We start from the raw sequence: 13,772 nt of genomic DNA, 5'->3' as shown, positions 1-13,772 counted from the left end.
AAAGGTCACCGATGTGCTCCAAACAATCTTTTATTTTTGCATGTTAACTAACAGTCACAAGTAAGAAAATCCAGAAGCTAGCTTTTTCCCTTCATGACTAACATTTACCAAGTTTTTACATCTCGATAAATAAGTGACAGCTTCATAGTTTAAGATACTATCCTAACTTTTTTTTTTAATCTATTCCCTTTAAAGACTTTGCAACATTGCTTTTCGTAAAGTGTGGTATTACAAAAGAGTTCTGTGTACACAGATGAAAGTATCACAGAACATTTAAGTGGATAATTCAATCTTTTTTTCAGGACATAAATTGGAGAATGCAGTAATTTCCAAGTTTTGCTTGGTCTATTGAAATTTTCAGTGGCTGCAGACCATCTTCTTTTAAAATGATCATCTTTTTAAAAATAATTTTAAATTTATTTAATTACAGTTGACAGTATTGTATTAATTTCAGGTATACAGCAATGGTTAGACATTTATAGAGCATCTTTTAAAAAATATCTGTTTCTCATTGTAAATAGCCCCTTCTACCGTCTCAATCTTAGACCAATTTTCACAAATATCATATGAGTTATTCTTGAAGAAATATTATTTTGAAGAAATACTAATATAATACTAAATTAGTTATGGTCTAAATAAACATATATATGGAGAGAGAAAGAGAGAATTGGATATAGTTGTGTTGAACTATTTTCAAAGATCAGTTCACATATTTCCTGGAGAGTGTTTATGGACTGGTTTGAGAATCCAGCATAGAAGTACATTCATGTCATCTCCCTTTGGCTTCTATCAACTGCCTAGAATATGGTGTTGAGAAGGATTCTGAGGCACATTTTCACTTGGACACAATTAGTTGTGATGTCTGAAAAGATCAGAGGAGTGGGAAGAAGACATAAACCAATGATATAGTTTATCCTGATGCAATAAATTTTAACAAGGAAAAGGTTAAAATGTCATTTGGACATTATTTCATCCATATTAGTCCAAAATGAGTAACTGATTTAGTCAATAAGGTTAAAGAAACATCAGCCAGCCATTTGACTTTAACTCAACCAAGCATCCATTTAACCCACAGATTTGTCTTTGAGCTGGATGTGATACAAAGTCTCAGGTTCTGTATTTATGTTAAAAAGCATTACCGCTCTTTCATCACTTTTAAGAATCGTCACTAAAGACTCTCAATCAATTCTTAAAAGAATGAGTTAATGGATGTAAATATAAATGCAAATTAAAACGAGAAATAAACCATTTTCTTGTCATGTTGATTTACATAGATTGACAATCTGGAAAGAAACAGCTCTTCCATACTCCGATGACATCAGATTTGAAAACATTGCCTAAATTTGCTACTTTCCTTCATAGCTGTCAAACTCAATATGGATTTAAGAATATGGCTTATTCCATGTGGCCACAAAATGACAGCACGGTTGAAAGCTGACTAATCCATGATGATCCTGGAAATTCCATTTCTTGCTTTAGAGAGTAGCCTGACATTCTTGGGGATTTGCTGCCAATTCTTTAGGAATAAATTATCTAAAGAATAAACCCAGCCCTCGGAAAATATGAGTATGTAGCAAAGCTAATCTAAGCCTCCCAAGGAAGTTTTTGCACTAAGGTCTCTGGTATCTCTTGTTCTGATAAATTTCTGCTGCATGGTAGCTGTGATAATTCTAGAAAATTTTGACATAAAGACAAGAGACACAGTGAGGGTTTGAGCTCTAGTCTCATCTTCCCATGGGAAGGAAAGCAAATGCCTGGTATTGTTGAATTTTTATTGTGTTTCTTGCACCAGGTTGGGAACTTCTATGTATGGAAGATTTTTAAATCCAATTCATCACTTTGAGGACATTGATTATCGATAGCTTTTATATGCAAGTTGATGATAATTAATGGAGATATACACAGCATGGGATGTAGAGCATGCTTCCTTTTCCTTTTGCTTCTACTCATATAATGTTAATTCTTCAGTTGTCTACTAAAGTCAAAATATGTTATTCTTAAAAACATTGACTTAGAATCCTTTATTTTAGTCTTTTAAATGTAAACTCCTAAGCCTTTCAAATTTTACTGTTGAATTCCTTTTTAATAAAATCCCCTTTTTCCAGGTTAAATGTAGTAGCTCACTCAGTGGTTCTTGGGTGTAGACAGATATTTAATGTGTGTGGTGTCTAAAGAGCCCATTTCTCCTGAGGTAGGCTTGTGTCAGCTCACTGCAGCTTAATGAGTGCTAGAGAATGATGAAAGATAGGTGCTCAATGTGCAATACTTAGGATGTAATTTTATCTTGAGTTTTCTCCTGAGGTAGGCTTGTGTCAGCTCACTGCAGCTTGAGTGATAGAGAATGATGAAAGATAGGTGCTCAATGTGCAATGCTTAGGATGTAATTTTATCTTGAGTGTCCATGGGGGCAAAAAGGTTTTCCTCAGTCCTCTCTTACTTTTGTTAGAAAAGTCAACCTATTACACATAAGTCATTCCTTGATTTTAAACTTTTATTAAATGCTTCAGATCATAACTATTATATTTGCTTTTTTTTATTACACTCCCTTACAAATTACCCTATGTTTCTATCAGAAAATGTTGAGTCTTTGCTAATTTTTACAAATAGTCAGGAAATCCTAAAAATGTTCAACTTTAAAGCTATAGCACTAAATGAGAGGACAGATGCTCAGATTCTGAATATTGCTTCCTTTTTCAGTCCTGCCAACCATTCAGCACGGGCAGCAGATACTCAGTACAATTGAAGGCATCCCAGTAACTCTACCCTGCAAAGCCAGTGGCATTCCCAAACCATCTATCACCTGGTCCAAGGTAAATGGCACATTGAGTGATGTGTGTTCATGTTATGAGCTCTAACAATATTATTAGTCATCCATGCAACTTGTGACTGTACCATAAAACCTTACAAAAAGGAAAATCTATGCAGTCATACCACTTGGAAGGGACCGTACAATGTTCTTATCACACTCACCTACCTGATGTTTGAATGGTATTCACAACAGGACAGGGAACACGAATAGAGCACTGTCTGCATGCCCTGGAACTTTCTAAGCACCTTCCATGTGGTCGCAGGTCTCATTTTATCCCTTGCCACTTCCCCTAAGCCCTTTTGATTTCAGCGCATCTCTGTGGACAGCTCCGTGCACTCCGCTAAGGTCACGTGTCATGCAGTTTGGACTCAGGACTTTCTCCAAGGCCACTCAACCTGCTAAGAGGTGTCCAGGAAGTGCAGTGGGAATAACTCCTGTTGGGGGCCGGTGTCCTACATAAATACCTCACTTCTCATCCATCAGAAGAGTCTTTCTGAAATGCATCCCCCAGTTTCTTGGAGGGTCCCCAGCACAGTGAAGCTTCTCAGCCCAGCCACAGCGGCAACAGATCAGGGAAGCCCTGTGTTAGCTTTCCATCCTTCTGTGCTTCACTCAAGCCCTACGTCCCAAGTAACCTTACTGCCTCCAAATCTTTGTCCCAGACTCTGCTCTTCCGGGAAGACACATATACGAGCCCATTTAGTCCCCCTCTATATCCCTGCCCTGAAGTTGTACGGCTTTTACTTGTGTTCTTGCAGTGAGGAAAAGCTCATTTACTGAGGATGTCCTTCCCATCTTTGAACAGCCATGAAGATGGCATATTTTCTGTAAATTAATTTTAACTTGGCAGATATAAAGTAATATAAAATGATGGCATAATAATGAAATGTGGCGTTTGTATAATTACTGTTACACCAAAGTACTGTGTCATACCATCTAATGTTTTACGTCTAAAAAAAAAAAACACCCCCCTGAAATATAGAGGAGTTGGTATTGACCTCAGTAAAAAAAAAAAAAAGTTGATTTCTGCATTTGGATGCAAACGTACAACAGTGAAGCTGATCCCAAGTCTGCTACCGAGTAGAAGGTTAGGGCACCTTTTAGGAGAATGTAAAATGGAAATCTTCTTTCCAGGTTGGCCTTTGTGCTGAGACCAAGCCCAGAGGTTCAGCATGTGGGTTCCTGAGACTGACTGCTGGGGTTGCAAGCCAGCTCTCCCAGGGACTGACTGTGACTCCACACTGCCCCCTAGCTGTAAAGTGGGGGTTGTGATAGTTCCTATTCCTAAGGCTGTTGTGAGAGCGAAAATAGTTAATTGATGAGAAGTGCTCAAAAGTGTGCCTGGCTTAGCATGGGCACTGCCCCTTCCCTTACTGTCAGCATGATCCCTCCATTGTTCAGTCGCTCTGGGATGAAAGGGGCATAGTTTGATATGAAGAACTACCACCTTTGCTTTATTTGTTTAATCTTTCTTGCAAATAACTTCCTTCAAATCAGCGTGTGTTTTTTAATCTTGTGTTTTCCCCCCCTTAGAGAATTTTTTTCTTCCTCTTCCAGACATGAAGTCACTCTTTATTATCTCAAACACTTTGCTCTGGGTTGTGTTTTGCAGAAAGGCGAGCTGATTTCCACCAGCAATGCTAAGTTTTCCGCGGGGGCTGACGGGAGTTTGTATGTGGTGTCACCTGGGGGCGAGGAGAGTGGGGAGTATGTCTGCACCGCCACCAATGCTGCTGGCTACGCCAAAAGGAAAGTGCAGCTGACCGTCTACGGTGAGAGCTTGAGGAGGAATGTCTTTCTCCCATGCTGTCTCTGTGCCAAAACTCACATCTCTCCCAGATAATGTTACCAGAAGGCTATGCCCTAAAGTGAACTATTCCCCCAGGTTTATATTTCTTTTCTTTTAAATATTTTTTATTGATTTCAGGGAAGAAGGGAGAGGGAGAGAGAGAAACATCGATGATGAGAGAGAATCATTGATTGGCTGCCTCCTGCGTGCCCCACACTGAGGATCGAGCCCACAACTGGGGCATGTGTCCTGGCTGGGAATCGAATCAGGACCTCCTGATTCATAGGTCAGTTCATAGGTCGGTGCTCAACCACTGAGCCATGCCAGCCAGGCCCCCCAGGTTTATATTTCTTACTGCCAACCAACATCTCCCCTATTTAGATTCTGATTTAAAGGGAGAGTAATTGCATGGCCTTTTGGAAACATTTTGTGGTTTTGTCTTAAGGCAGTGGTCGGCAAGCTGCGGCTCGTGAGCCACATGCGGCTCTTTGGCCCCTTGAGTGTGGCTCTTCCACAAAATACCACGTGCGGGCGCGCAAGTACAGTGCAATTGAAACTTCGTGGCCCATGCGCAGAAGTCGGTATTTTGTCACACTCAAGGGGCCAAAGAGCCGCGTGTGGCTCGCAACCCGCAGTTTGCTGGCCACTGTCTTAAGGAATATGCTCATTGCACCCAACCCTCTTCAGAAACACCAGTTCCTTAAAACTCCCATGGAAGCCAAATTTCAGCTGTGACTTGGTTAGCGCTCCGCCTTCAGGGTTCCTTTTACAGATGGCAGACTCTGAGAGGGCATTTCAATTGGCCTCTCCATGGTCAAGGAAGAGCTAAAAAGGGAAACTTTCTAGTCATTTTCCTTTCAGCTCTGACAATCCATGCATTTTTGGAAAATTTTAGATATGCCCCCAAACCTTTGAAATAAGCAGTATCTTTTTATAAGTGATTTAAGAATATTTGCAGTCCACATTGTATTGCAAATTGAATGTTTTCAATGTACTATTTCCCTTCTGAAACATGCATTTATTTTAGTAAGGCCCAGAGTGTTTGGAGATCAAAGAGGACTGTCCCACGATAAGCCTGTTGAGATCGCTGCCCTTGCGGGGGAAGAGGTGACCCTCCCCTGTGAAGTGAAGAGCTTGCCCCCACCCATAATCACCTGGGCCAAAGAAAGCCAGCTCATCTCGCCATTCTCTCCAAGGTAGGAAATCTGGGATGAATTGCAACCCACGGTAACAGTGTCTCAGGGTAGAGGGTTGTACCTAGTCCTCTTTTCAGTTGTTTCAAAAAACAACTTGCGTTTGAGGTGAGTCACATGTACATTTGAGCCTATAGAAACTAGATATGCCTTCTAGATCATTCTTTAGTATCAGAAACGCTAACACTCAGCTATAACATAATTTTTCACAGGTGCATCTGACAAGGTGGTTATTAAAACGGAGCCTATTTGTACAGAGATTCATGGTGGCACAAAGTGCATATTACACGTAGATTCCATGAATCCCACCAGAGAATAAAACACAATAGATACTCTGATGTCTAGGATTAGGATTTGATTTTTATTGGATGGTTTTGTAAAAATCTTGTTGACTAAACCCTTGTACAAATAAAGGCCCACGGAGACAATATATTTGATAAGCCAAGTGACATGGGAAGCAGAACGCCAGAGCCTTTAAGAGCACAACCTTTGTTCGATGTTAAATTTACCTCTGCCTCTTAAAGCTTGCCTGCAACTTTTGGCAGTTTGTCCACTGGATCTCTGTGCCTCAGATTTCTTGTTTATAAAATGTGGATAATACTTCCCTGAAGGATTATATAAGATAATATATATTACACACTCCTTGTCTCTAGTTCTAAAAAGATGATAGCAATTACTATTTTAATTCAGTATTATGCCAAAAGTTACTGGTGGTATAAGAATTATAGCCTTCAGCTATTGTCTGTTACACTTATTGATGCATAGCTATGAAGATATAAATTCATGCTACAGTAGATTCTCTTCCACTAATGAGAGAAAAGATAAGCAAGAAGAACTTTGCATAATTTTACTATTTCTTTGAAAAAAAATGTTTGCTTTGAATAGTTTCTAATAAAAGAAATACTCTTATAGATAAAGTTGAAGTTTCATTGTTCCCCTCCTTAATCTCTTCTTTCTTCCCAGGGTAAGCACTGCCATAGACTTGGTGTGCATCCTACACATGCATAGTATAGAATAGAACAGGGGTCCTCAAACTTTTTAAACAGGGAGCCAGTTCACTGTCCCTCAGACCGTTGGAGGGCCGGACTATAGTCTAAAAAAAACTATGAACAAATTCCTATGCACACTGCACATATCTTATTTTGAAGTAAAAAAACAAAACAGGAACAAATACAATATTTGTATTTGCATGTGGCCCGCGGGCCATAGTTTGAGGACCCCTGGAATAGAACATTGTTTTCTGTGTTTAATTTTTATTTTATTTTAGAGTGACAGGCAGAGAGAAAGAGAGAGAGAGAGAGAGAGAGAGAGAGAGAGAGACATAGATGTGAGAGAGAAATACTGATTGGTTGCTACCCACAAATGCCCTATCCAGGGATGTGACCCACAGCCTGGATATGTGCCCTGACCAGGAATCAAACCTCCACCTTCTGGTGTTCAGCATGGCACTCACACTCCAACCACTGGCCAGGGCCTGTGTTTTACATGTTGTTTTGAGTGTTTTTAATTTGCCATTGTAACATATTATATATTATTATATTAATAATATTATTTTAATGGTGACCCATTTTTATACATATAGATTTAGTTTATTCAACTTAACTAACATATATATGTATATATTCTACATTTTACATATACATTGCCCTATTTATGGACATGCATGTTCTTGTTTGCTTTCCATTTCTTTCTTTTTTTCCTTTTTCTTTTTTATTTTGATTTTACAAACAAGACTTTTCAGTGATTATCTTTTTATACGTCTCTCTATATACACATGCATGAGTTTCTTTTTGTATATATATATATTTTATTGGTTTTTTACAGAGAGGAAGGGAGAGGGATAGGGAGTTAGAAACATCGATGAGAGAGAAACATCGATCAGCTGCCTCCTGCACACTCCCCACTGGGGATGTGCCCGCAACCAAGGTACATGCCCTTGACCGCAATCAAACCCAGGACCCTTGAGTCCGCAGGCCGATGCTCTATCCACTGAGCCAAACTGGTCAGGGCATGCATGAGTTTCTTTAAGACCTGTACCTAGCACTACAATTTCCAGTCAGAAGGAATTCCTGTTTTCAGCTTTGTAGACATTGCTGAATTGCTCTCCAAAGGGGTAGTACTGGTTAGCTCTCCCACCAATAGGATCTAGGTGTACCTGTTTCCACATTATAATCAATGCATGATGTTGACTGACTTACACATTTTTGCCAGTCAGATGGCTGTACAATGATATCTTGCCTCTGTCTTGGTTTCATGGGACTGGCTTCCAAGGAGCCCAGAATGCTTCCATTTGCTTGTTAGCCATTTGTGTTATCTAAGAATTGCCTCTTTAAACATCCTGCACAGTTTTCGGTGACTTGCCTTTTTCTTGTTGAATGTGTAAATTGGGCCTTTGTTCTTAATAACATTCCTTTGTTTATTGTCTCTGTTTTTTAGTACAATTAATGGAATAAAGTTTTTAGTGCAGTTAATATAATAAAGTTTTTATATGTGGGTGTGGTTCACCCGACTACATTATGGTTCTATAGGAGGAATATATTCAATATATATTCAAGAATTACACATGTACCTACTTTTGCCTTGATTTTAGCACACTAAAATTTTAAATAACTTTGTAGAAAAAGAATAAAGTATTCAACAATTTACTAAAATATACATTTGCTTTGTATACCTGCAGCTTGATAAACCAGAGATGTGCAGTTACTTGATGATCTCAGACCATTAGGTTAGGTTTAAAAGAAAAATAAAACTGATTTTGTATTTGCAAGAGCACCATACAGACTACACAAGATAATTATGCACGTAAGCTGACTTTTAAGGTACATAAAAAGACATTATAGCTGGGAAAACAGTTTCAAAACCTGCTTGCAGAGTAGTAATTCCACAGTGCATAGGGGGCTATTTAAATTCTTGTGTTCTGTAGTCAACTATGTGGTTTCTTTCTTTTAGACACACGTTCCTCCCTTCTGGCTCAATGAAGATCACAGAGGCCCGCGTTTCAGACAGTGGGATGTACCTCTGCGTGGCCACAAACATTGCTGGGAACGTGACTCAGTCTGTTAAATTAAGTGTTCACGGTGAGTTCTGAAATGAAGGCGTAGATATCGGTGTACTGGCCTCAGGGAGCTCCATCTTCCTAGTTTCTTTGATAGTAACCTCCAATTTGTACATAGAGTAATTAGAGAAAATTTTTCTCAAATCTGAGGTGTGATTTTCTTTCATTGACTCTGAAAAGTGTATCTGCCATCTGTAAACAACTCTCCTCTTTCCCTCAAATGAACAATATTAAATTTTTGGATCTCAATCGTATTAGATGTCTACAGTGACTTTTGACTATTTTTGTTGTGCAGTAATAAAAATGTGTTCAGACTGGTGGCTTTTTGAAGTGAAGGTGAGTTCTCAAGGGAGAATTTAATAGTAGTTAAATGGTCATTTCCACTATTCAGAGGGCTCAGCAACTGAGAACATTTCTGCTTCCTAGATTTTTTAACTACTTTAAAACTAATTAGCCTGCTTTATTCCCTCAATTTATCATAGTCTGTTCAGTTATTCATTCAACCAATGCATACTTAGCGTGTACATAAGCCAAGCCAGGCCTTGTGTAGGTGCTGGGTATTTAAATAGAAGAAATTTTCTCAGATAGTATTGACTTGATTTCACTCCCAGATTAATTACAATAGTATCCTATTGGTCGTAGGATTTGAAATCTGATGAGAGTTCTCCATTTACTAGTCCTAGGGCACTAAGCATATTACCTTACCTCTCTTGTCTTTAGTTTTCTCCTTCATGAAATAATGGCAATAATATTATCAAACTTAAAGGCTTCTTGTTAGTAACAACTTGTAGAAAGTCTTGGTTAAATATTAAGTTTAAAAGAAGGGACAGATGAGTATTTTTTTAGGGGGGTAAGGTATATAAATCCTGATTATATCCTTATGAGTCTCTTTGATTCTATACCACATACTGCATGTATGTGGAACCCAATAATACATACCAGTGCTTTGGTAAGTTATCTCACTTAAATTTCTATAGGAGGGTAGGTAAAAAGAAATAATAGAGACTTTATCTTGATTTTCTTCTCTGAAATTAGCAGAGTCCTTTATGAGAACCTTGTCTTACTGTCTGGCTAAAGGTTCCACAAAGAGAACAAAAATTAAGAATGTTTAGAGAGAAATGCTTTTTGTTTTAGTCTCTTATATTATAGAAATTATCTTGATCGCCTTTTAATAGGGTCTTAAACCTCAAGTCATTTACAGATTAAAGGAAACCTAACATTTTTAAGTGCTTGCTCTTCCTCAAGTTTCGAGCAAGGCGTTATACATGTATTATGTCCCATAGTCCTTGCAGGGTACTGGTGTGGGGGAGGCTATTTTGCCTGGCTTAGCAAACAAACAGGCCTCGGGAAACGGACCAACTGGCCCTCGAGCACAGAGTTAGGAAGTGGCCTGGGCCTGGGTCCACATCCCGGGGTTATTCCCGTTTGTTATCCTGCCTCTTGGTCAGGAGCTCTCACTCAAAGTGAGAAAAGGAAGGGGATTTTTAAAAATTGAATTATGGACGCTCACTTGTTGTTTCCAGTTCCTCCAAAGATACAGCGTGGCCCTAAACTTCTGAAAGTCCAAGTTGGCCAAAGAGCGGACATTCCGTGCAATGCTCAGGGGACGCCTCTTCCCGTAATCACCTGGTTTAAAGGTGGAAGCGCCGTGCTGGTTGATGGAGTCCAGCATGTTAGCCATCCAGGTGGGATGTTAAGCATCAGCCACGCCATGCTCTCAGATGCCGGAGCATACACATGTGTTGCTGCTAACATAGCAGGCAGCGATGAAACAGAGATAACACTCCACGTCCAAGGTGATTTGGGGCACAGGGAGATAAATGTATGGTGGGGGTTGGGAGTGGGAGAAAATGGCTGGAGACTATATACACAATATATAGTCCTGGATAGTCTTGGATCACTTTCAGAAGATTTCTGTATAAGACTCTTTACTCAACTTTGAAAGGAGAACCGTTCTAGAAAGAAACGAAACCCTGCTATTACTAAACCAACCTCCATTTTTGTATGTTTACCTTTGAAAATGAAATTTCCATGAATGATGTAGATGATGGAATCAATCCCAGATCACTGCCCTACCCACTGTCTCTGGTTTGGGAGAAATTTTGAGCAGTGAGTTGGAGTAGGATTTCGCCTGATAGTGGTAGGGTGCACTCAATATTGATCCCTAGGAAATCTAGTTCCATGGTTCGCTGTAATGATATTGGCCTTGTTTAGAGGGATTAATTGTTCCTTCAAGCTACAAATAGCAAACAAACAGGCCTCGGGAAACGGACCAACTGGCCCTCGAGCACAGAGTTAGGAAGTGGCCTGGGCCTGGGTCCACATCCCGGGGTTATTCCCGTTTGTCATCCTGCCTCTTGGTCAGGAGCTCTCACTCAAAGTGAGAAAAGGAAGGGGATTTTTAAAAATTGAATTATGGACGCTCACTTGTTGTTTCCAGTTCCTCCAAAGATACAGCGTGGCCCTAAACTTCTGAAAGTCCAAGTTGGCCAAAGAGCGGACATTCCGTGCAATGCTCAGGGGACGCCTCTTCCCGTCATCACCTGGTTTAAAGGTGGAAGCGCCGTGCTGGTTGATGGAGTCCAGCATGTTAGCCATCCAGGTGGGATGTTAAGCATCAGCCACGCCATGCTCTCAGATGCCGGAGCATACACATGTGTTGCTGCTAACATAGCAGGCAGCGATGAAACAGAGATAACACTCCACGTCCAAGGTGATTTGGGGCACAGGGAGATAAATGTATGGTGGGGGTTGGGAGTGGGAGAAAATGGCTGGAGACTATATACACAATATATAGTCCTGGATAGTCTTGGATCACTTTCAGAAGGTTTCTGTATAAGACTCTTTACTCAGCTTTGAAAGGAGAACCATCCTAGAAAGAAATGAAATCCTGCTATTACTAAACCGGCCTCCATATTTGTATGTTTACCTGTGAAAATGAAATTGCCATGAATGATATAGATGATGGCATCAATCCCAGATCACTGCCCCACTCACTGTCTCTGGTTTGGGAAAAATTTTGGGCAGAGAGTTAGAGTAGGATTTCGCCTGATAGTGGTAGGGTGCACTCAATATTGATCCCTAGGAAATCTAGTTCCACGGTTCGCTGTAATGATATTGGCCTTGTTTAGAGGGATTAATTGTTCCTTCAAGCTACAAATATTTATCTAGCTCCTACCAAGTGTCTGTCCTGTTTTTGGCAGTGAGGAGAAAGTCATGACAAAGGCAAAGCACCTGCTTTTGTGAGCTGTCCCACTGTGAATAGGCAGAGAGCAAGCAAACAAATAAATAAAAATATGGATCATATTCTAATAAGTGCTGGGTGGAAAATTAAAATAGGGTGATGCTCCTAGCAATTGACTATGTTAGGTTGGATTGTTAGTTAGGACTCCTGTGAGGAGGTGATATTTAGGGTGAGAACTTATTGACTCTAAGGAACCAGCCATGTGGAAATCAGGGAGAAGAACATTCCTGGTCCGGGAGAATACCAATGCAAAGGCAAGAAGGAAAGATAAGTAGGTATCGAACTCAGCATGGTACTTTTGTCCAAGTCTGAGATAATACATTTATTTTTCTAATAGAACCACCTACACTGGAAGATCTGGAACCTCCATATAACACCCCATTCCAAGAAAGAGTGGCCAATCAGCGCATTGCATTCCCATGTCCTGCAAAAGGTGTGTAATACCCAGACATATGGGCATTGGCATAATGTCATATTGTTCCTTCTACACTGAGCCCACATCAATTCATAAAATCCCACTTGAGAGTTCTTGTTATAATACCTGGGCATAATAGAAACTAATCCCTCTTTCAAATAACAGCTATTTGAATAGGTGTTTTTTCTTCAATGAAAAGACCTTCTGCTCCTCCAAACTTGCCTCATCTAGTTTGTCTTCCATATAGTTCATGCTCTTTCCCATTACTTCTCATCTCTATTCTATCAGGCTTATTTAAAATGTGAATTATAAAGCATCATTTTATTACATCACTTATGCAGTCTATTTGGTTGGGCAATCTTCGTGTTTATTTCTTTGATAGTATCTTATTTTCCCTCTTCCTTTATTTTTAACCAAAAACTCCTCATATATCTAAACTATTTGATTAATATAGTTTTTCCCAGTGAGCACCATGACTCACAAGAAAATGCTTTTTTTTATTACTGTCATCTGAATGTCTTGATAAAATTAACTTTGATCAAACTCTACACTAGAGATCATAGGTCTCTTAAGACTAATCAGGAATTAGAGGTGCCCATGCAGGGGAAATTATCTTGAAAGTAGCATATATATTAGGGTGCAAATTATTTCCTCCTAGTATACTGGATCTTTAATAATGATTTCTAATTTTGTTGTAAAATATCACAAGGCTTTAATTCCTTTTTTAGGTACTCCCAAACCAACCATCAAATGGTTACGGAATGGTAGAGAGCTGACAGGCAGAGAGCCCGGTATTTCTGTCTTGGACGAAGGCACAATGTTGGTTATTGCTTCTGTTACACCATATGACAATGGGGAGTACATCTGTGTAGTAGTCAATGAAGCTGGGACCACAGAAAAAAAATATAACCTCAAAGTCCATGGTAAATACAGATTAAAATGCTAAAATCACAAAATTGAATATGTGACATTTTCAAATTATTATATATAAGTTATTCTCTCAGTGTAGTATTATGTAATGTGAATAGAAATGTTATCAAACAAAACTGGTGATCTGATTGTATTTATTGACTGATTTGATTAAAATTTCGTGTAATTTTTTTTATTGTGACTTTAATATTTTTTTAAATTTTTATTGAATTTATTGGTGTGACATTGGTTAATAAAATAATATTGGTTTCAGGTGTATAACTCTATAATACATCATCTGTATATTGTATTGTGCATTTACCACCCCAAGTCAAGTCTCCTTCCATCACCATTTATC

At 39.2% G+C, this 13,772-nt stretch overlaps 1 protein-coding gene across 1 annotated transcript in view; it reads left to right on the top strand.

The window, feature by feature from the left end:
* LOC102263923 (hemicentin-1) overlaps positions 1 to 13,772 on the top strand; it is a gene marked incomplete at its 5' end in the record, with an annotated part of 222,783 nt that overhangs the window by 49,881 nt on the left and 159,130 nt on the right. The window contains 7 exons of the mRNA XM_014541442.1: positions 2,698 to 2,810; positions 4,422 to 4,581; positions 5,626 to 5,794; positions 8,741 to 8,868; positions 10,370 to 10,642; positions 12,428 to 12,523; positions 13,234 to 13,428. Of these exons, the coding sequence (XP_014396928.1) occupies positions 2,698 to 2,810; positions 4,422 to 4,581; positions 5,626 to 5,794; positions 8,741 to 8,868; positions 10,370 to 10,642; positions 12,428 to 12,523; positions 13,234 to 13,428 (1,134 nt within the window). The remainder of the gene's footprint in view (positions 1 to 2,697; positions 2,811 to 4,421; positions 4,582 to 5,625; positions 5,795 to 8,740; positions 8,869 to 10,369; positions 10,643 to 12,427; positions 12,524 to 13,233; positions 13,429 to 13,772) is intronic.

The sequence above is a fragment of the Myotis brandtii genome, unplaced genomic scaffold (genome assembly GCF_000412655.1).
Source record: "Myotis brandtii unplaced genomic scaffold, ASM41265v1 scaffold270, whole genome shotgun sequence".
Taxonomy (NCBI): domain Eukaryota; kingdom Metazoa; phylum Chordata; class Mammalia; order Chiroptera; family Vespertilionidae; genus Myotis; species Myotis brandtii.
The sequence above is the reverse complement of the archived record's forward strand: the minus strand, read 5'-3'. Positions and strand labels throughout refer to the sequence as shown.